Below are 21,640 nucleotides of genomic sequence, written 5' to 3' on the forward strand. Positions count from 1 at the left end.
CGGGTACAGTAATAAACCAATTATAACTATGCAATGAATCAGAACATGCATTCCTAATGCTACATTAAAATTTCAGACTTCCTTCACATCTCAGTTTTCGAAAAGCTTTAATTAACCTTTCCTGAAAGATGATTTAAAAACAGTTAAAAAAAAAAAATAAAATTGTGTTGTGTGTATGGCTTTATACATACCTGTGTACACAAAATAGGAACTGCAATTTAACTGGTGAATTTTTGGACTTTATTTTCAAAACAATAGTTAGCAGTGGTCGAAATACTTTTTCCCAGTGTTCTGCAATATTGCAGAATGTCAAAATTTTGTTCTGTAATTTGGAAATGTTTTCTGCAAATCAGGGCTTTGAACCGGTTCAAGGAACGAAAACGAAAACCGGGAACTTTTTCTATTTCACATGGAACAGAAACGAAACCAGAAACTTTATTTTTTATGTTCCGGAACAGAAACGCTTATTAAAAATAATGGTAACCGGTTAATACTGGTTTTTATTTCGTTCCTCAAAGTTTCTGTAGCCTACAAATAAAAAAGCCATTCTTCTCCTGCGCAAGTTTCTATGACCCGCTGGGGTTCACTTCCTGTGTGACGTTCGCTGACTGAATGGAGAGAGCGGGAAGGTGGACTACTATCACGTCTCCATTACTGAGTGTCTGAGCAAAGAAGAGCCTGAATGTTGCAACCTCCCTATTGGCTGTTTGTAAAAATGTATCAGTTGTTGCCCTTCCCACGGGAATCATCGCGGGCTCGAGAGACGAGACCTGACGAGTTAGTTCGTTGGTAGCAGAACAAAATGTCTGGACACAAATCGGGTTTTCAGAAAAGGAAAGAAAATAAACGCAGGGTTGAAAATACAAAAAAGGAGGCAGAAAATGCAAAACGAGTTTTAAGGTAGGACAAATGGTTACTTTTCTGAGGCAGCCCGCCGTGGCTGCAGGCTTTCAGTTGGGTCATTGAATGGTTACTTTTCTGAGGCAGCCCACCGTGGCTGCCTGCAGGCTTATTTATTATAGCCCATTTAGTTAAAATAGTTGATATAAAATGTTTATAGTTATGTGATGGTTGTCCTGATTTAGACTGGGTTTTTTTTTGGCGGGGGGGGGGGGGGGTGGGGGGGGGGGGGGGGGGGGGGGGGGTGTTTGCACGATGTTGCACCCGGGTCCAGATTAGGGCAGAACTGGCCCTGGCTACATTTCAGGTGTAGTTTGTTTTATGAATGTATGTACTTGCATAGATGTGTACTTGCTCTTCCAATATGGCGCCTAACAAAATCTCGCGGCGCGGTGACGTCATGCGGTAGCCCTCTATAGGGCCTGACTAGCCTTTGGTAACACACTAAACGAATTATCTTTTCATTTTTGGCACTTTTTCTGTTTGTGTAGATGGGAAGACATACTGAGAATCCAAATCGCCAACATTTGAAATAATAATTGGTTTGAATTATTTCTTGTCTTATTTAATGAAGGTTGTAATAGAATTAGCCTACATTTGGCTTAAGCTGGATGAGACAGACACAATTTTATAGCCATTTGTTAAACAGCTGACAGGGAACGTAATTAACCGTTCCGGGAACGAAATTTTTTTGTTCTAACCGGTTCGGGAACGTCTATTTAATGGTGGAACCCAAAACCGGAAACGTTAAAATTCCGTTTTTGTTCGGAACGAATCAATAGGAAAAAAATTCTGGTTCAAAGCCCTGCTGCAAATACACAAGCCTCCATACTACACCCTTCTCAACCTAATAATGCCTATATTTACATCATATCTAGCTTTACAACTCATAGCATTACTGTAATTCTTTATTCTCTCACTATTGTTAATTTCAGTCTTCACAGATCCTTCTCTGCAGCAAAGTTATCATTCCATGATACCTCCACAGGTCTTTCACCCCCCTCGCCCTGACACTACGGGCTACTACAACTTGAAGCATACCAACTTGTTCATAAATGTACTAGTTATCACACCCACACATTATCCTTCCACACAACATACTAATAAAGGGATCACCACAATGAAAAATAGAACACAACTGTTCAAGAAACAAAACATTCATTTTCATGTTACACGTCATGCTACATTTTGTCAAGATTAAGTTTCTAGCTTGAACAATAGATTGTTACCCAAAATGTACTTCATTCACAGTGTTTGCATCTGCAACCTGTAGTTTTAAATTGAAAGCAAGGTTTCAATTCTACACTCTGTTACATCTTACGATGATGCAAAGAATTGATGCCATTAAGGAATAAAACCCAACTGGCAAATGGAAAGACGTTTGGGTTCATTGTGTTTGCCTGGCTTCTAAAGTGCAAGGTCATCAACTGAACTGAGAACGACTGCAGGGGCTTCACTGCTCTAAACTAACAGCAGAGAACTGGGTACAAACTAATCAGGGCAGAACTGAGAGCTACAGAACTGAACCTATGAGCTTTGTCTTACAGGGCAACTGTTTTACTTTGTGCTAGTCTGCACCACAGGCAAGACAGCACTAGTAAAAAAAATAGAACATGTACACAAAACATGTATTGGTGTAGCTTGGTATGAGAAAAAATATTCAAAAGTATCTATGAATAAAGGTAAAATACTGTTGCTGTCTTCAAAAGGGATATAATATCAGTATAATTTTGCATGATTCAACAATACAATATATACAAACCTATACAATTTACCAATATACATGTATGCAACTACAATAGCGACCGTCTTCATTTCTGTCACCCTCGCAGACGCGCGATCTGTCGCTGCTGTTGTTGGAGTCACGCTGGCTGCCGGTTTTGCCGAGATACGTCAAAATCGTCCTTGTTTTCTTGGCATTTTTGTTGGACTCTTGCCCCAAAGAAACAATCCTCTTCTTGGGAGCCATGTTTGTTGTGCCGCATTGAATTCTGGGAGATGCATGGCAGAAACTGCCGAACACTGCCGAGGTAGTTGTCGGGTCCTCCCGGCGGGTATTAAAGGCGACAAAATCTTACATCGTAAAATGGCAACTGCCCTTATTTGGTTGTCGTCGCCTTTCGTCGGTATTACGGAAATATTGCTCAACTTTGACCTGGAAAACGCCGTCAGGTTCGCGCGGCACAGGTTTCAGTTTATTTACAGTGCTGCTAGTTTGCTAAATTGAGAACCACTGAATCCCGAGCCTGATTTTTTTCATTCTGCAAAATTGCAGGTTGTTTAATTTTTCTTCCGCAATCTTGAAAATCATTCTGCAAAATGCAGACGGGTATTTCAAACACTGGTTAGTTACGGGTTGTTTTACAATCAGGGTACGCAAGCTAAAAATCACATTTAACACTTATCTTCAATATCAAAAGGCTTGACTAAATAAACTTGGTTGTTTATTGTAGCCCTGTGATAGCTCTACTTACCATGCAAAAAAAAATTTGTTGATAACGTTATTTTTGGTGAATGTATGGCAATATGTGTCATATTTAGCAAAATTACTCGTGTCATTTAGAAAAAGTGCTTTTTTGACCACAGGTAGCTCCAAAAGGGATGCACTTAAATCATTCTTTATACCATAAAACACATATTTGGTTCCATATCATTGGAAACATAGTTAAGTTTTAATGTTGAATGCCAGTAAATTTTCAGACTATTTTGATCAAATTAGTATGTAATTGTGTCAAAAAAAAAATGTCCTCTCCGAGACAGCTAATTTTTCAATATAAAATAACATTTAAAATCATTATTTTCATCCTAAAATGTGGTCAAGATATTGGGACATAAATATCAGAGACAACTAACACAAAGCTTACAGCCTTATATTTAAAAGCACTATGGAAGTAGCGGATTCTGAATTGTCAAAAAAAAAAAAAGTCCTCTCCGAGAATCACTTCATTTGTTTCTCCCAGCCCTGCTTAAAGCTACACTTAATCTTCTTTATCTTATAGCAGATTACACAAAACTACCATACACATGTCAAAAAATTACCTGAAATCTGTTCTTTAACTTGTCCTTCACTTAAAAACTGGTACAAGAACCAGTTTGAATCAATATGAATTTTGGACCCCTGTGACACAAACTTTGTACCCTGATTGTAAAACAACCCTTATACATGTATATAAAAAAAATGGTCACTTTAGTTAAGGCAGTCAGTTTGCATAGTCTGTATAGGATTACTGTAAAATCTGTGCATATTCGACTGGCACATATTCAAATAAGACTTCACAGCTTCCCATCATTCAGACATTTTGATCTTAAGCAACTTAAACTTGGGACAGGATATAATCTAAGCACACAGCTCAGCAGTTATGCTTCTTGCTCAAAGGCCCAGAAATGGATCTTTCAGTCTTGGGATTAAAACTTAGAACCTTATACCAGGATGAGACTACACAAATTCAGCCTGATTTTGACACAATTTTGTCGTGGCCAACAAGTTTCTAATGTCAGGCCCGAATATGAACATCAGGAATGACAAACAGGCCCTGTAGAGCGACATAATCGAAGAAAAGAGACATCCTGGTGACGTCTAGCATTTTGTATTTTCTTGCTATGTTTAACAACTCTTGCATGTTGCTTGATGTTCCTTCTGTAGCCATGATTGATAATTTCTTGACCCTCCTCCCTGACAACAAGCAGGAATGCGAACGATGATTGGCTGATGTCGAACCTGTAGCGTTACCAGTCTCCCGACCAAGACACAGCAAGAATTTATGGCCTAATCCAACATGGTGACCATCAGGAAAAGACAAAAAAACATTTTGCAGTCTGATCCCGGCATTAGCCATTGAGCCACCCTATCCTGTCCGATCACTCAAAGTGCTTGTAAAAGCATGCAGAATTATTAAGTTAAGCAATCAATTCCTTATGACTCATTTCACAGTCCCCTGTTGTGTATTACTTCTACAAATATAAAATGCAATCTGACAATCTGAGCACATTTCCACTATTAAATTCACACAAGGCTCTCATTCTGCACAGTGCAAAACAGCTGCCAAGGGAGTGTCAACAGTGGTGCCAACACGGTGTCAGTAAGCACACTTAACTCCAGTGTTACATTTGACCCCCTTTCACACATGCACTTGTGTGGGGCAATTTAACAGTAATTGATTAGGAAGGGGTTAACGAGACCTGAGATGGACTGAATATCCTAGGAAGACTGAGGCAGCAATCTAGTGCATCAAGAAATTATCGGGAAGGCTGATGTATGAACAGAAACTCTAAAAAGACATGCACACACATCGCTGATTTAAAACATCGGCACAGCATAGCAACAAGAGGAGAAAATCCTGATCTCAGTTATTTTAAACCCCCCCCACACACACACGTGCTCAAGTCAAGCTTCAGAGCCAATTGGACTGTAGGTGTTATAACCAGTGACTTTATATGATTGGTGCATGAGAGCAAATCAGCTTTGCAGCCACTAATGCTAGATTTTGAAATGTTCATTTTGCTACTAAGGGTGGGAGGAGAGATACTGAAGGTACGGTAGAATTGGGCTGGTCATCCCACTCAAGATGATCACTGCCTAACTCTTAATATTAAAATGCAGTGATCCTAAACAAATGTGCAAAGCCACTCCAAAGCTATTCAACCTCTAACTGCGAAGAGCACGTTCTTTGTTTTTATGTGAACAGGTGATCGAAGTAACTTAAAGATACACAAAGCTGTCAAACATGCCGCGTGAATGAAATGAAATGAAAAGGCAGATTACTGAAAGACAGGAAAATGTTGTGGACTTACTAGCATTGCTGTCAGCCAGAGTGTTGAGATTGCTAGATATATCTCTCCTCCTGAAGAGACACACGACCTTGGCTTCTACATTTCCATTGGCCGTCTGCAAGAGATAATTGAGAGACAAAGGTTAAACCAATCTTACCATGAACAACACATGAGCTCCAGTGCTGGCCAAATGTCCTTACTGTGTTTAACCATTTACTCTCACACGTTCAGATTATTAAACAAACAGCAAGACTGTTTCACAAAAATGTGAATAGTTTGCTTTTTAAAAAGTAAGATATAATTTATTTTTACGTTAAACGACGCATCAACGAACGCAGTTGGATAAACAGGCTAAAACATTAGGCCAAACCCAAACAAATTAAGAATAATTTGTTAAGTTTTGTATGATTATACATGCACAAATTCCCACGAACCCATTTCACTGGTGATTTAGTGTGCATGAGCAACAACTCAAAATTTCCACAAACCATATAATCTGTTTTAGTTCAGGGCTCGACATTAACGCTTGTCCGGGACAAGTGATACTTTATGTCGGACAAGTTCATCGTCTCAGTTACTTGTCCGATCGGACAAGTGCCAAAATACGCCGATATTCGGGTTACATATCAAATTTATCAGTTTATTCACATGATTTCCGAAGCATCTCACTCGACATATTGTTTTGATGAATCGCCGGATGTCTCTATTCGGAAAGAGCGATGTGTGCATGCACAATATTCCGCTTGCGAAACCGGCCAATGGGGTCAGAACACAGAGAACTCAAGGGTTGATAGATGAAGATGAATAGAAATTTTATTTGTATCCATTCATCTGTGAGTCAATAGGTGTGTGGAGGTTTTCATAAAATATATTATCTTATCATTTGATAACTAGATTTCAGTGTATAATAATCAGTGATTTACAGTATTAGTCAATTTTATCAGTTGTTTTTATTTGTAGCATTGTTATTTGTTTCTCTTGTCCAAACTAGTGATATCTCAAGTCATAAATTTTATGATAATGTTACTTTTTGTGATATTTGTTACTGAACTGCAGAGTACTGATCTGTGTATATACAATGGTTAGTGTTTCTGGATCTCATAGTATAGTTATTTGTTCTTAAAATTTTATGTCCATAATTTCTACTCTGCGGACAATACGGTGGTGTAGTGGTTAGCACTGTCGCCTCACAGCAAGAAGGTCCTGGGTTTGAGCCCCGTGGCCGGCGAGGGCCTTTCTGTGTGGAGTTTGCATGTTCTCCCCGTGTCCGCGTGGGTTTCCTCCAGGTGCTCCGGTTTCCACCACAGTCCAAAGACATGCAGGTTAGGTTAACTGGCGACTCTAAATTGACCGTAGGTGTGAATGTGAGTGTGAATGGTTGTCTGTGTCTATGTGTCAGCCCTGTGATGACCTGGCGACTTGTCCAGGGTGTACCCCGCCTTTCGCCCGTAGTCAGCTGGGATAGGCTCCAGCTTGCCTGCGACCCTGTAGAACAGGATAAAGCGGCTAGAGATAATGAGATGAATTTCTACTCTATTGGAATATATTGCTTCTGAACTTCAGCATAATAATTGGTGAATTATGGTATCAATCAGTCTGTTTTACTAGATTTTTGAACTTTTGCCTCAGTATATCAAGTATTGATTACTTTTGATTCATAGATATTATGCATATGTTGTGAATTCGGAAACAAATGCAGTAAAGATTGTTGGGTTGCAAATAGTTTATTTGTGAGGGGTTTTCTCAAATATTTCTTCGGACAAGTCAACTTCACATTCGGACAAGTAAATTTCCTTTCAACTTGCCCGACAGGACAAGTGGTTTCAAAAGTTAATGTAGAGCCCTGTAGTTGTAACAAGATTACCACCAAGATCATTCTTACGCTAAGATTGACTTTTTATTTACTCCAAGTGCCCAAGAACTTTGGTAAAATAAAACAGCCCTGTACGTTTGAGCTCAAAATATCACTGTGCTATAAATTAATTTATGCTCATTTTAATGATGGATGCCAATAATTTTGGAAGGCATCATATATAAAGGCATTTTAATTTATGCACTACATGACAGGTGCATATTCTTTACAGTATAAGAGCTATGTACAGCAGAATCCTCGACTCACCAGTACAAATTGCTCAGCATGCTGTGGAATGACGGCATACTAACACCAACATGGACAGAACAGCTTGGACAGAAACTATGGCTTTATACAAACACACTTAGAGAAAAATTATATAAAAGCCATCCCACCTTGTTGAGTTCTTCTATTCGACGGATCAGATAGGGATTACTGGATGAGTTCTCAAAGTACACGTAATCTATAAAAAGAGATAAAAAGAGGAGACGAGAAAAATATTGCTATATGAAAGCAGTATTTTGAGTACAGTACACTTTCTCAGAGATCTTAAAGTACAAATATTAATAATGGCCGTTTCAGTTCAGCACAATCATAAAATATTATTCCCCTGCAGCAGTGAGTACCAAAATGTTTAGATGCCAATTCTTTAAATATTTTTTCCAACCAGGTTATTATTCAGGTAAACAGCTAACTGCTTTGCCAACATCAGTCCAACAAGTATAGTTTAATGTCAATGTGTTAAGATTATTTGCCTATTGATCAGGATCACTCCCAAGCAGGGCAGAGTACTGAAAACAGGTATCCAAAAGACACACAGCAAAGCATTTCATTACTCCTGAGTACTGAAAAATTGTAAAGAAAAGGGACAAAGGACTACTGAGTCAGTCTGTTTGACTCCTTCATGCACGAACAGTGAAAAGCGAGTGCGTAACCAAGGCACATGGGCATCTGGATGTACTCCTTAACAGCAGATGAGAACAGGTCCCGGTTGAATAAATGCCATAACCTTGTAGTTGCAAGCCTCAACACCAGGTATTGCCGGAATGCCCGACCAAGACACTCGGGCAGAAATATTTTAGTGAGTTAGGCCCGTTCAGGTACACCTATGGTCTGCTTCTTTAAGCACAAAAATGATTTTCAAGCGAGTACGTTACAAAAAAATAAGAGCCATATCATCCTCATAACCAGCATCCTCACCTCCCCTGTGAACGCAATTTTGTTTTTTTCTTCCCGATTTGTAATGGCGATGCCGATTGGCTCGCTTCAGGTGCGCGTGTACATTTGTGCTTTTCATCGCTACGAGTGGTCGCTGGTGCCCTCTACGTTTTCCCGAGCTGACCTCAGGATATATATATTTTATATAGTGGTAAGTACATTTAATGAATGGAAAGGCATGCTTTTGTGTCTCAAATAGTAAACCACACCATAAAGGTTGTTAATTTCCTCCTAAATGCAATGGCAAACTGAATGATAAGACAGTACTGCAGTACAGACTCCTGTTTTATAATGTTTTTAGTTTTATAATTCATCTTTGCAATATTGCTGGTCATTGTTATAGGCAAAAAGTGTGTTTTGTGTCCTAAACTCTATATAAAAAGAGACGTATTACATACTAGTACCATACTTAAGTCTTAAATATATAGGATATTGATTTATGTTTCATGTTTTCAGGGCTCGTCTTGTTCTTCTGTTGCAAAAATAAATGTTTTTAAAAATAAATGTATTTTTTTTTAAAACGTGTACTTGTGTCTAAATAACTCAATTATACGCCTAGAAAACATCTCAGTATTGCCTTGAACCATGTACTTGAAAACTTGCCGAAATACCGCAGAATTTTAGGGCAACAGGAAATTCAAAAGGGGCTAAAAATTTGAGGGTGTGTCAAAAGTTAACATTGAGGCCAGAGTTGTAAAGTCAGGTAATACATAATATATGAAACTCTTATAGACAGAATAAATCTCAGTCAAGAAACTCTCAGCTTTCAACTGCATGGAGAGCAGCACTGAGAATCTGGCTGAAACACAAAAACAAAACTGGACAGTACAGATTTTTTTGCTCAGTCCAGATCTGTCCAATTAATTGGTTCACATTTGTAACCCCTATCTGCCTTTAATTATTACTCAGTTTTGTTGAATACCTAATTCTGATTGGTCAGTTACAGTAATCCACAGTCTTATTTCTGAATAGCAGACCATTGCGATGGACACAGTTCTGATCATAGACTCTGGAGGACCATCGTCCAATCAGATCAATGCACAGAAAAGTCTAATGAATTTTGTTGCTTTAATTAAATTAACATCAGCTTATTCGTGGCATCCTGTGGCACAAAAAAAAAAAAATAATACAAACCCCGATTCCAAAAAAGTTGGGACAAAGTACAAATTGTAAATAAAAATGGAATGCAATGATGTGGAAGCTTCAAAATTCCATATTTTATTCAGAATAGAACATAGATGACATATCAAATGTTTAAAGTGAGAAAATGTATCATTTAAAGAGAAAAATTAGGTGATTTTACATTTCATGACAACAACACATCTCCAAAAAGTTGGGACAAGGCCATGTTTACCACTGTGAGACATCCCCTTTTCTCTTTACAACAGTCTGTAAACGTCTGGGGACTGAGGAGACAAGTTGCTCAAGTTTAGGGATAGGAATGTTAACCCATTCTTGTCTAATGTAGGATTCTAGTTGCTCAACTGTCTTAGGTCTTTTTTGTCGTATCTTCCGTTTTATGATGCGCCAAATGTTTTCTATGGGTGAAAGATCTGGACTGCAGGCTGGCCAGTTCAGTACCCGGACCCTTCTTCTACGCAGCCATGATGCTGTAATTGATGCAGTATGTGGTTTGGCATTGTCATGTTGGAAAATGCAAGGTCTTCCCTGAAAGAGACGCCGTCTGGATGGGAGCATATGTTGCTCTAGAACCTGGATATACCTTTCAGCATTGATGGTGTCTTTCCAGATGTGTAAGCTGCCCATGCCACACACACTAATGCAACCCCATACCATCAGAGATGCAGGCTTCTGAACGGAGCGCTGATAACAACTTGGGTCGTCCTTCTCCTCTTTAGTCTGAATGACACGGCGTCCCTGATTTCCATAAAGAACTTCAAATTTTGATTCGTCTGACCACAGAACAGTTTTCCACTTTGCCACAGTCCATTTTAAATGAGCCTTGGCCCAGAGAAGACGTCTGCGCTTCTGGATCATGTTTAGATACGGCTTCTTCTTTGAACTATAGAGTTTTAGCTGGCAACGGCGGATGGCACGGTGAATTGTGTTCACAGATAATGTTCTCTGGAAATATTCCTGAGCCCATTTTGTGATTTCCAATACAGAAGCATGCCTGTATGTGATGCAGTGCCGTCTAAGGGCCCGAAGATCACGGGCACCCAGTATGGTTTTCCGGCCTTGACCCTTACGCACAGAGATTCTTCCAGATTCTCTGAATCTTTTGATGATATTATGCACTGTAGATGATGATATGTTCAAACTCTTTGCAATTTTACACTGTCGAACTCCTTTCTGATATTGCTCCACTATTTGTCGGCGCAGAATTAGGGGGATTGGTGATCCTCTTCCCATCTTTACTTCTGAGAGCCGCTGCCACTCCAAGATGCTCTTTTTATATCCAGTCATGTTAATGACCTATTGCCAATTGACCTAATGAGTTGCAATTTGGTCCTCCAGCTGTTCCTTTTTTGTACCTTTAACTTTTCCAGCCTCTTATTGCCCCTGTCCCAACTTTTTTGAGATGTGTTGCTGTCATGAAATTTCAAATGAGCCAATATTTGGCATGAAATTTCAAAATGTCTCACTTTCGACATTTGATATGTTGTCTATGTTCTATTGTGAATACAATATCAGTTTTTGAGATTTGTAAATTATTGCATTCCGTTTTTATATACAATTTGTACTTTGTCCCAACTTTTTTGGAATCAGGGTTGTAAAGTTAATCCATCAGAAAACATCATGGAAGATTTTTCTAATATTAATCTTCATGTTCAGTTTAATGTGAATTATAATGCCAAGTAGGCCAACCTTACAACCCCAATTCCAAAAAAGTTGGGACAGTGTGTAAACTAGGGCTGTGCGATATGGGAAAAAAAAAAAAAAAGAATATCCCGATACATTTTCTCCATTTCACGATATACATCTCGATATATTTAAATCTCCTCTAAAGGACCCCATGAAATCTAACTTTTACTCTTTACTGTTTTCACTACAATCCCTGCAGATTAAATAACATTCTTGGTTAACTTTACAGGTGGTTTTCAACAACACATTTTAAATTTTCATGTTAGTGATTAATCACAATTGAATTGAAATAAGACTATTTTTATTCAACAGAGATGTGGCACAAACTGCAAAAACAATCTTGAAAATTGCAACAAAGGGGCAACACAATACAGAGCTGCTCAGAGCTCAAACCAATAAAGTGCAAGCTCAACACTGAGAGACATTTAGCCTAAATAAGAAAAGCGCTCATTCATTAAATTATTTTAAAAAATAGATCTCCAAGCTATTAACCTGACTACTGAGAACCACTGGAACATTCACACAATAGAGAGAGAGATTGAGGGAGAGAAGAGAGAGATCTGCAAAACAATTTCTCTTTGCACACTTTTGAACTGAGTGTTTTCTGGCTCTGCCTCTCAGATGTGTAGAATTCCGGCTGCTGCCTTTCGTGATGACAGGGTTTTTTTTGCACACTTTGCAAACTGGCATTTGCTGTTCCACGTCCTCCTCGCGATATCCAAAAATGCCAGATGACTGACCCCTTACTAGTTCTTTTAGGAACCAATTTGTCCACTTCCATTTTTAATTTGTCGCTGAAATTGACAGAGCTTACACGGTAGCCTATGCAGCACCAGCAATTGCACGAACTGAGTCAGCGCTGTAAACCGGAACCAGGAAATCTTCCCGCCGGCAGTGCTGCCAGATACTGCTGACGTTTTCCAGCCCAAAATATGTTCAAAACCCGCCAAAATGCACTTAAAACCGCCCAATCTGGCAACACAACCGAAACTAGAAAATCTTCCTGGAAGTTCCTTTCAGCACCGAGATGTCGCCCGGGATTGGTTGGCGAGTGCGTGATGTTATTGTTTTCTTTACCCTTAGGCAGCCTCTCACGTTACTGCCTGAGGGACAGGGAGAAAACCACCGGGAAATGTTTTAAACAAACACAACAAACACGAAACAAACGCAAGTCGGGAGATGACCATAAAATACTCGATAGTTACTATATAATAATTTTATGTATCGCACACAGAATTTTTGGCGATATATCGAGTATATTCGATATATCGCACAGCCCTAGTGTAAACTATAAATAAAAACAGGTCGTCATAATTTGCAAATCATGTAAACCCTATATTTCACTGAAAATAGTACAGAGACAACATATCAAACGTTGAAACTGAGAAATTATTATTGTTTTTTGAAAAACATGCGCTCATTTTAAATTTGAGATCAGCAACACATTTCACAAAAGTTGGGACAGGGGCATGTTTACCACTGTGCTGCATCACCTTTACTTTTAACACCACTCTGTAAATATTTGCAAACTGAGGACACCAACTGCTGTAGTTTTGAAAGTGAAATGTTCCATTCTTGCCCGATATACAATTTCGGTTGCTCAACAGTTCAGGGTCTCCTGTGTCATATTTTGTGCTTCATACCACGCCAAAGGTTTTAAATGGGAGACGGGTCTGGACTGCTGCAGGCCAGTTTAGCACCCGGACTCTCTTACTACAGAGCCAAGCAATTTTAATATGTGCAGAAAGCAGTTTGGCATTGTCTTGCTGAAAGAAAGAAGGCCTTCCCTGATAAAAAAAAAAAATTTTGTCTGGATGGCAGCATATTTCTCTGAAACATGTATATATTATTCAGCATTAATGATGCCTTCCCATATGTACAAGCTACCCATGTCATATGCACTAACGCACCCTCGTACCATCACAGATGCTGGCTTTTGAACTGTGCACTGATAAGCCGGATGGTCCCTCTCCTCTTTAGCTTGGAGGACGTGGTGTCCATGATTTCTAAAAAGAATTTCTGCATTTGATTCGTCAGACCTTGGGACAATTTTCCACTTCGCCTCAGTCCATCGTAAAAGAGTTCGGGCCCAGAGAAGATGGCGTGTTTCTGGATATCATTTATATCTAGTTTTAACTTGCATTTGTTCGAGGCAGTGATGAACTGTTTTCACAGACGATGGTTTTCTGAAGTGTTCCTGAGCCCATCCAATGATTTCCACTACAGACACGTGTCTGCTTTTAATGCAGTGTCTTCTGACATCCAATGTCAGTTTTCAGCCTCATCTCTTGCATACAGAGATTTCTCCAGATTCTCTGAATCTTTTAATGATATTATGTACCATAGATGATATGATCCCCAAATTCTTTGCAATTTTACATTGAGGAATGTTATTCTTAAATTGTTGCACTGTTTGCCCACGCAGTCTTGCACAGAGTGGTGAATCCCTTGCCATCTTTACTTCTGAGAGACTCCGCCTCTCTGGGATGCTCTTTTTATACCCAATCATGTTATTGACCTGTTGCCAGTAAATTAATCAAATTAGGGGGTTTTTTTGGTTGGTTTTTTTTTTTTAAAGAATTGCACAACTTTTTCAGTCTTTTGTTGACCCTGTCCCAACTTTTCTGAAATATGTTGCTGACATAAAATTTAAAATGCACATATGTTTTTCAAAAAACAGCTAAATTTCTTAGTTTCAACATTTAATATGTTGTCTTTGTACTATTTTCAATGAACTATAGAGTGTCCCTGATATGCAAATCTTCACATTCTGTTTTTATTATCCCCCGCTGGCCAAAAGGGGATTACGTCGTGGCAATGTCCGTCCATCCATCCATCCATCCCAGGAAGGGTGCTCACCTTCTGAAATCAACTCCTCTCGCAATTTTTGGAGGAATTTCACGAAACTTGACAGGATTCTTTGTTTTTGTTGGTAATGCGCATATTGCAATTTTGCTCAGTTCAGTGGCATTTTACCAGAGTTATGGCCCTTGATTACCAAACTTGTACTTTGACAATTTCATGAGGGTGTATTAAGCACTCAGCATAGATATAGTTGCCAGCAGGGGATATTGTGCTCTCGGAGCACTCTTGTTATTTCTGTTTTACACATTGTCCCAACTTTTTTGGGAATGAGGTTATAAAAGATGACAGAGGTTAGATTGCTGTTGAAGCAGTTCCAACTGTAGAATCTAACAAACTTATTTATATTTTTTTTTTGCAGAAGCAAAATATTTAAAAAAAAAAAAAAAAAAAAAAAAAAACACATCTCAATAACAATTGGCTTGCTGTAAACGAGCCCTTATTTAGAACACATCTGTCCCCTGAAGCATCCTGCAGGTGCACGCAGATTTCTTAAGCAACTGTTTTACTACACCGCTCGTTTTTCATAACCATTCAACAATATCAAGCATATCATTCTACCTTTCATATCGGAGCAAACTACAGTGAAGGTCTTTCGTTCTTCATCAGGGACTGATACTGAGAAAAGACAGCTGCATCTCTCTACTCACATACAGTCATTACTGCTTCAACCATCTCATCTGGAACAAAAATGTCTCCTCACTGTTAGGAAATCAAGGATGGCCACTCAAGCTTGGTCAGTTTATGCAGGATCTGACTGTGTTACAGGTTTGATCCTTTCCCTCAGCTGGAGCTCACACGTCCTTGGACTCGCATGGAGCCGGCATACAGGGGATAACAGTTATTAATATTGTGTCTCCAGTAGGCTTATCATGATTCAACACAAGACAAATATGACCTCATTTTCAGCACACACTCAGGTACAGCTGGAAAGCTTTGTCAGGAGCCAGTAGTTACATTGCCATACAGCGTCCACAAAGCTGAAAATCTAAAATGTCAAATACTGGTATCATTTCCATACCTTCAAAACTTTCACAAGCACCATACAGCCTACATGAAATCTTTGATCAAGTTTTTTTTTTTAAACACATTTGTAAAAAGGCTGATGTGCCAATAGAGTAATGCATACCTTTACCTTGTGAATTATACAGTACCAGCCAAAAGTTTCATTCCTTGATGCAGAAAACAGTCAAAATACAGAAAAACCTATGAACGAGTAGGTGTATCCAAACTTTTGATTGGTACTGTATTTTGATTACTTAGTTTGTACCCATTATGAATTTGTTTTTTTATTTTAGTACAATTTATGCAGCTTCCTGCATAACCCTGTTGACTGCTTTTATTTATAATAATTACTGGTGATATTCCATGGAAGAATATTATATTTAACAATTATTCACCGAAGTGAATATATTCACCAAGCCCAAGGCAGATAACTGCTTTAGTATAAATGCACAGGTGATTATTTTATTAAAAAATGATTTATTTCAAATTTCAAAAGCAGCATGCAAATGTAATAATGGCGCGGTGCAGACTTCTCACTTATCTGTGCTGACTCACATAAAAGACTCCGTTTTGAAATAGATAAAATAAAATCAGTTTCACCTTCCCTTTGAATATAGTTTTAGACCAAACTTCGTAGCATCTTTAGTGCCTTTAGGAACAGCATTTTCTTTCATCATTTGTAATTCTTCCTCACATACGGTGACGAAGCAACTGGCTGCCATTTTGCCTAGGTGATTCTCGAGAAATAATCTGAATATCTCGACCAATCAGCATGCGCAATTTTCTATAAAATCACCTGCGTATTTATACTAAATATAATTCATGCACCCTGTTGTATTATTTCTGGAAGGTTACTTGTTCTCGGAGTTCTTGCGTGCTTGTTACTCCGTGTTAAATCGCGCAAATCTTTTCAACTTTCAGTTCTCAAAAATCAATTTACATAAAGTACACAAATATGCACAAAAACAATATTTAGCTGGCTGGATTTGTCCAGTTAAAAATGTAGCAGGTAACAAACATGTATAGATTTAAAAAAAAAAAAAGGGGTATGGTGGTGAGGCATGATGACATTAAGCCTTGATGAGATGATGTCTCGAAACACAGACCACACATGCTCCAGTATAACCCTTACATCTAGGGCTGTGCGATATGGGAAAAAATGAATATCCCGATACATTTTCTCCATTTCACGAAATACGATATATATCTCGATATATTTAAATCTCCTCTAAAGGACCCCATGAAATCTAACTTTTACTCTTTACTGTTTTCACTACAATCCCTGAAGATTAAATAACATTCTTGGTTAACTTTACAGGTGGTTTTCAACAACACATTTTAAATTTTCATGTTAGTGATTAATCACAATTGAGTTGAAATAAGACTATTTTTATTCAACAAAGATGTGGCACAAACTGCAAAAACAATCTTGAAAATTGCAACAAAGGGGCAATACAATACAGAGCTGCTCAGAGCTCAAACCAATAAAGTGCAAGCTCAACACTGAGACAGACATTTAGCCTAAATAAGAAAAGTGCTCTTTCATTAAATTATTTTAAAAAATAGATCTCCAAGCTATTAACCTGACTACTGAGAACCACTGGAACATTCACAATAGAGAGAGAGATTGAGGGAGAGAAGAGAGAGATCTGCAAAACATCATTTCTCTTTTTGCACACTTTTGAACTGAGTGTTTTCTGGCGCTGCCTCTCAGATGTGTAGAATTCCGGCTGCTGCCTTCTCTGTAAAATGTCTGCGACCAGGCAACTCATATTTGGAATCGAGTGTGTTTGGTAATTTTTGGAAGCCTGGTTTTTCCACTATACTAATCGGGATCATGTCTTCGGCAATGACGTTAGTGATTGCATCTGTTATAGCTCTCCATCACTGACTCGTTTTCTCATATGGGGGGGCTTTGGAGAACGAGGCCGCTAGGGTCATTTGTTGGGGGGTTAGCTCGTGGACAAGTAGTTTGGAGTTTAAGAGACTCTTCATACTGTACCGGGTGAGTTTCAGGTGATGGAACATATTTGTAGTGCTGCTGCCTTTTGTGATGACAGGGTTTTTTTTTCTGCACCCTTTACAAACTGGCATTTGCTGTTCCACGTCCTCCTCGCGATATCCAAAAAATGCCAGTTGACTGACTCCTTACTAGTTCTTTTAGGAAGTAATTTGTCGCCGAAATGGCCAGAGCTTACACGGTAGCCTACGCAACACCAGCGATTGCACGAACCGAGTCAGCGCTGTAAACCGGCACCAGGAAATCTTCCCGCCGGCAATGTTGCCAGATACTGCTAACGTTTTCCAGCTCAAAATATGTTCAAAACCCGCCAAAACTCACTTAAAACCGCCCAATCTGGCAACACAACCGAAACTAGAAAATCTTCCCGGAAGTTCCTTTCAGCACCGAGATGTCGCCCGGGATTGGTTGGCGAGTGCGTGACGTTATTGTTTTCTTTACCCTTAGGCAGCCTCTCACATTACTGCCTGAGGGACAGAGAGAAAACCACCGGAAAAGGTTTTAAACAAACAAGTCGGAAGATGACCATAAAATACTCGATAGTTACGATATAATAATTTTATGTATCGCACACAGAATTTTCGCGATATATCGAGTATATTCGATATATCGCACAGCCCTACTTACATCCTCACCTTCAATACGCAATTCAGTAGGCAAACTGGACAATAATTTTATATATATTTTTTTTTTACAGCAGCTTTCCTTAGTGTTTGTTTTCAAACGTGGTCCTACAAACCTAAATATTGTAAATGTGAACATGTGCTTTGTGACTACACTGCATATTTTTTCAATACTGACATTTAGCAAAGAATTTAATAGGCTCTTTAGTCTGTTTAGATAACCTATGTAGACGCTGCGTTTTATCTGTATAGACAATGCCATGCAAGATAATAATATGAGCCCCCACGTAAAGTACAAAGACTCTTCAGCAATCTTGCCTGTGGACTGTAGCATGTGATGAAGCCTAATTGTAAATAAACTTGATGCTGGTTTAAGGCTACCCAAACGACCCAGACAAAAGACTTCATAACATCGAAAACACAAGCTTTATCCAGTAACATAGGTGAGGGAATGCTTCTTAAAACAAATCAGCATATACACAAAATATAAATACCAAATTCTACCAAACATTGTCTTTTTTTTTTAATTAGAAGAAAAAAAAAAATACCGATGTCAAGCGGTTTTAATTTTTGCCATAGTGTGTGTAATTTTTTTTTTAAATATAAATAAGGACAAGGAGATTCTTGACTTGATATCGTCTATCGTCTCCACACACCACTTAATAAGCCTTTGTCAGATTTGCTCATGAAGATACTTGGAGAGAAGAGAATGAGCGCTCAGGTGACACATGAAGCAGCCCGGACAATAGAGTGTATAGTCGCTCGCTCGCGCGCACGCACGCGCACACACACACACACAGTGCGAGTGTGTGCACATGCGCGCACTCCAGCACAGCAGCATCAGATCGACTTAGAAGCTCCTTTGGCTGAGACTCATGATGGAGTTGAAACATGGCATAACACACCATCGGCAACTCCGAACTACAACACATGTCTGTGAACCTCAGATCACAGAGGAAGGAGAAGTTGTCGACAGACCCGACCGTTATCACAGAGCCTCACCTCCATCAAAATGACAAAAAGACAGGCAGAAATTTCATTCAATCCTGTGGACGAAAGCATCCAGACTGAGATTCATGGAACCTTGTATAATGGAGCCTGAATGAATCCTCATGAACGAATGACCAGCTGGTTCAGAATGCCTCCTAATGGAGCTCCGTTACAGAGATAACAAGAATACCTTCCAAAAATACCACGTACAGGACAGTGTAGTTCAAAGTCTTTGGTATACTATGTTCACGGATAGTGTAGTTACTTTGTACAGGCTATTTTTTAATGTGTGTGTGTACTTTCATTGCACAATCTTTTTGCACTGTTGAATTATTTATCTCCATATGTACACGGCCTTGTTCAAAATCTTAAGTCTACTACAATACATTTATGTATAGTGGAGTTATTTTAGACAGGCTCATTTCTTAATTTCCCTGAAGGAACCCTCCCAAAGGGATCAATAAAGTTTGATCTAATCTAATCTTTTATTATGTGTGTCGTACCAAGCCACCGGACACCTAAGTTTCTGTCAGGATCAATAAAGTTTCTTTCTATCTACCTAATCATCTCTTCGCCCTCATTAAAGACAGGAACGAAAAAAGGGAACCGTGGCCTTTACAGCTTGAGGATGTTTGCAGCTGGAGACAGCAAAACTACAACCTTTAAACATCACAGCGAGATGATTTACACTCCATCACACTGCTCCTCATTGGGCTTCTGGAAACACTTAAAAAAAGAATCTCTGGATTCAGGACACTTCAGTCAGAAAGGAAGTAAATCTATGTGTGGCTCAGGAAGTGACCAGATAGAAGTTACAGAAGAGATCTTGAAGGCTGTCAGTCAGCTAGACATTTAATCAGCTCACAAATGATCTGCTTTATAATAAATACAAACACAATATATACTGCATGTGTGTAATCCTGAGATTTCATTTGTGAACTAGTCCTGAACTGGGGTTGTCCAAATTAGTGACTGAGTGCTTTTTTGTTTGATCACATCATTAAAAAACAAGCCAGGCTTCGAAACATCCAGAGCAATCTGACAGTCTAATAATATTTTATAAAAAAAAATTAATGATCACGTACAAAGTGCAAAGCTAAGGAACACCAAGTCTGTGAGATGCACCTGAAAACAGATCTTGTGCTCAGACTGTTATATACAAAACACTAACACCTCACTTCTCCTGTTTATTCACCCATTTGATTGTTTTTAGCTCTTATTCAGCTAATAAGCTCATTTTAACATGCTTGCAGACGTTAGCAACAAAAAACAAACAACAAAAAAAAACCTGTCTGATAAACTATTCCACAAAGTCAAACCGAACCCGAACCCTCATTTGACCCAGTGAAAGTATTCCCGAGCCTCAAAACCACACAGCAAACTGTTTCATATCTTCTCAAAAACTTTCCTTCAAAACTTTTACTTGTTCTTCCAGCAGCCTGGTTAGCTCGTTAAAACAAGCTAGCTAAAGCCGGCCATTGTCGAGAAGGCGGAAATACAAAATGCTAGCAAATGAGAAAACGCGCTAACAGGCTAGTTAGCATTTAGGCTAACGAACCCTCTAGCTAATCAGCCAGGCTAGCATGCTAGTTAGCATTTATGCTAACGAATCCTCCAGCTAATCAGCCGTGCTAGCAGGCTAGTTAGCATTTAGGCTAACGAATCCTCCAGCTAATCAGCCAGGCTAGCAGGCTAGTTAGCATTTAGGCTAACGAATCCTCCAGCTAATCAGCCAGGTTAGCCTAGCATTAGCCTGCTACAGAAAAAGCCTCATTTTTCACAGCCGTTTATCTGAAATCACTCACCTCCGACGCGGTACATGTTGGCCGCCATTCTCTCTCACCCCTCCCCCGCAAACACACACCGACCGCTTCGGCTCTGGTGTGATATTTAAAAAAAAAAAAAAATCAGGCGGATGTTGATTCTCACTCCTGCATGAACCGCCGTCGCGCTCCGCTGTGTAGAGACAAAAGCCGGGACCGGCGCGGTAGCAGCGCGAGCTGTGGAGGCGCCGAAAAGTTTCAACTTTCCGTCAGGACGCTTCAAACGTGTCTCTTTGTCTCAGTCCAATAATTAAGTCCTTCTGAAAGTCCCAGTCACTCACGCGTTTAACACACGCGCGTGTCCGCGAGGTCCTCGAGTCAGCAGCCAGCCTGCGTGTGTCTCACGCCACTCTTCCTCCCATCCTCCGCTCCAGCTTCATCATCCTCTTCCTCACTACCAGCACCACCACTCCTCCCCCTCCCCCTCGCGTAACGTCATCTTCGGAATCGTGACGTCACTCACGAGCGTGGCTCGTGCACGAGTGATCTTCGAAGCAGACACGCGCTCGAGCTCACCGACTACACTATGGTTTTACTGGGAACAGCATCACACTGAATTAATATTCGCATCTCATCTCATTATCTCTAGCCGCTTTATCCTGTTCTACAGGGTCGCAGGCAAGCTGGAGCCTATCCCAGCTGACTACGGGCGAAAGGCGGGGTACACCCTGGACAAGTCGCCAGGTCATCACAGGGCTGACACATAGACACAGACAACCATTCACACTCACATTCACACCTACGGTCAATT

At 39.6% G+C, this 21,640-nt stretch overlaps 1 protein-coding gene across 2 annotated transcripts in view; it reads right to left on the bottom strand.

The window, feature by feature from the left end:
• The window catches only part of mta2 (metastasis associated 1 family, member 2), a 40,160-nt gene extending 18,861 nt beyond the window's left edge, over nucleotides 1–21,299 (bottom strand). For both annotated transcript variants that reach the window (XM_060933869.1, XM_060933860.1), the window contains exons 1-3: nucleotides 20,872–21,299; nucleotides 7,918–7,985; nucleotides 5,692–5,785 (exon numbers count right to left, since the gene is read on the bottom strand). In XM_060933869.1, the coding sequence (XP_060789852.1) occupies nucleotides 5,692–5,785; nucleotides 7,918–7,985; nucleotides 20,872–20,899 (190 nt within the window). In that variant the 5' untranslated portion in view covers nucleotides 20,900–21,299. The remainder of the gene's footprint in view (nucleotides 1–5,691; nucleotides 5,786–7,917; nucleotides 7,986–20,871) is intronic.
• Between the last annotated feature and the right edge of the window lie 341 nt (nucleotides 21,300–21,640).

The sequence above is a fragment of the Neoarius graeffei genome, chromosome 1 (genome assembly GCF_027579695.1).
Source record: "Neoarius graeffei isolate fNeoGra1 chromosome 1, fNeoGra1.pri, whole genome shotgun sequence".
Classification (NCBI taxonomy): Eukaryota; Metazoa; Chordata; class Actinopteri; order Siluriformes; family Ariidae; genus Neoarius; species Neoarius graeffei.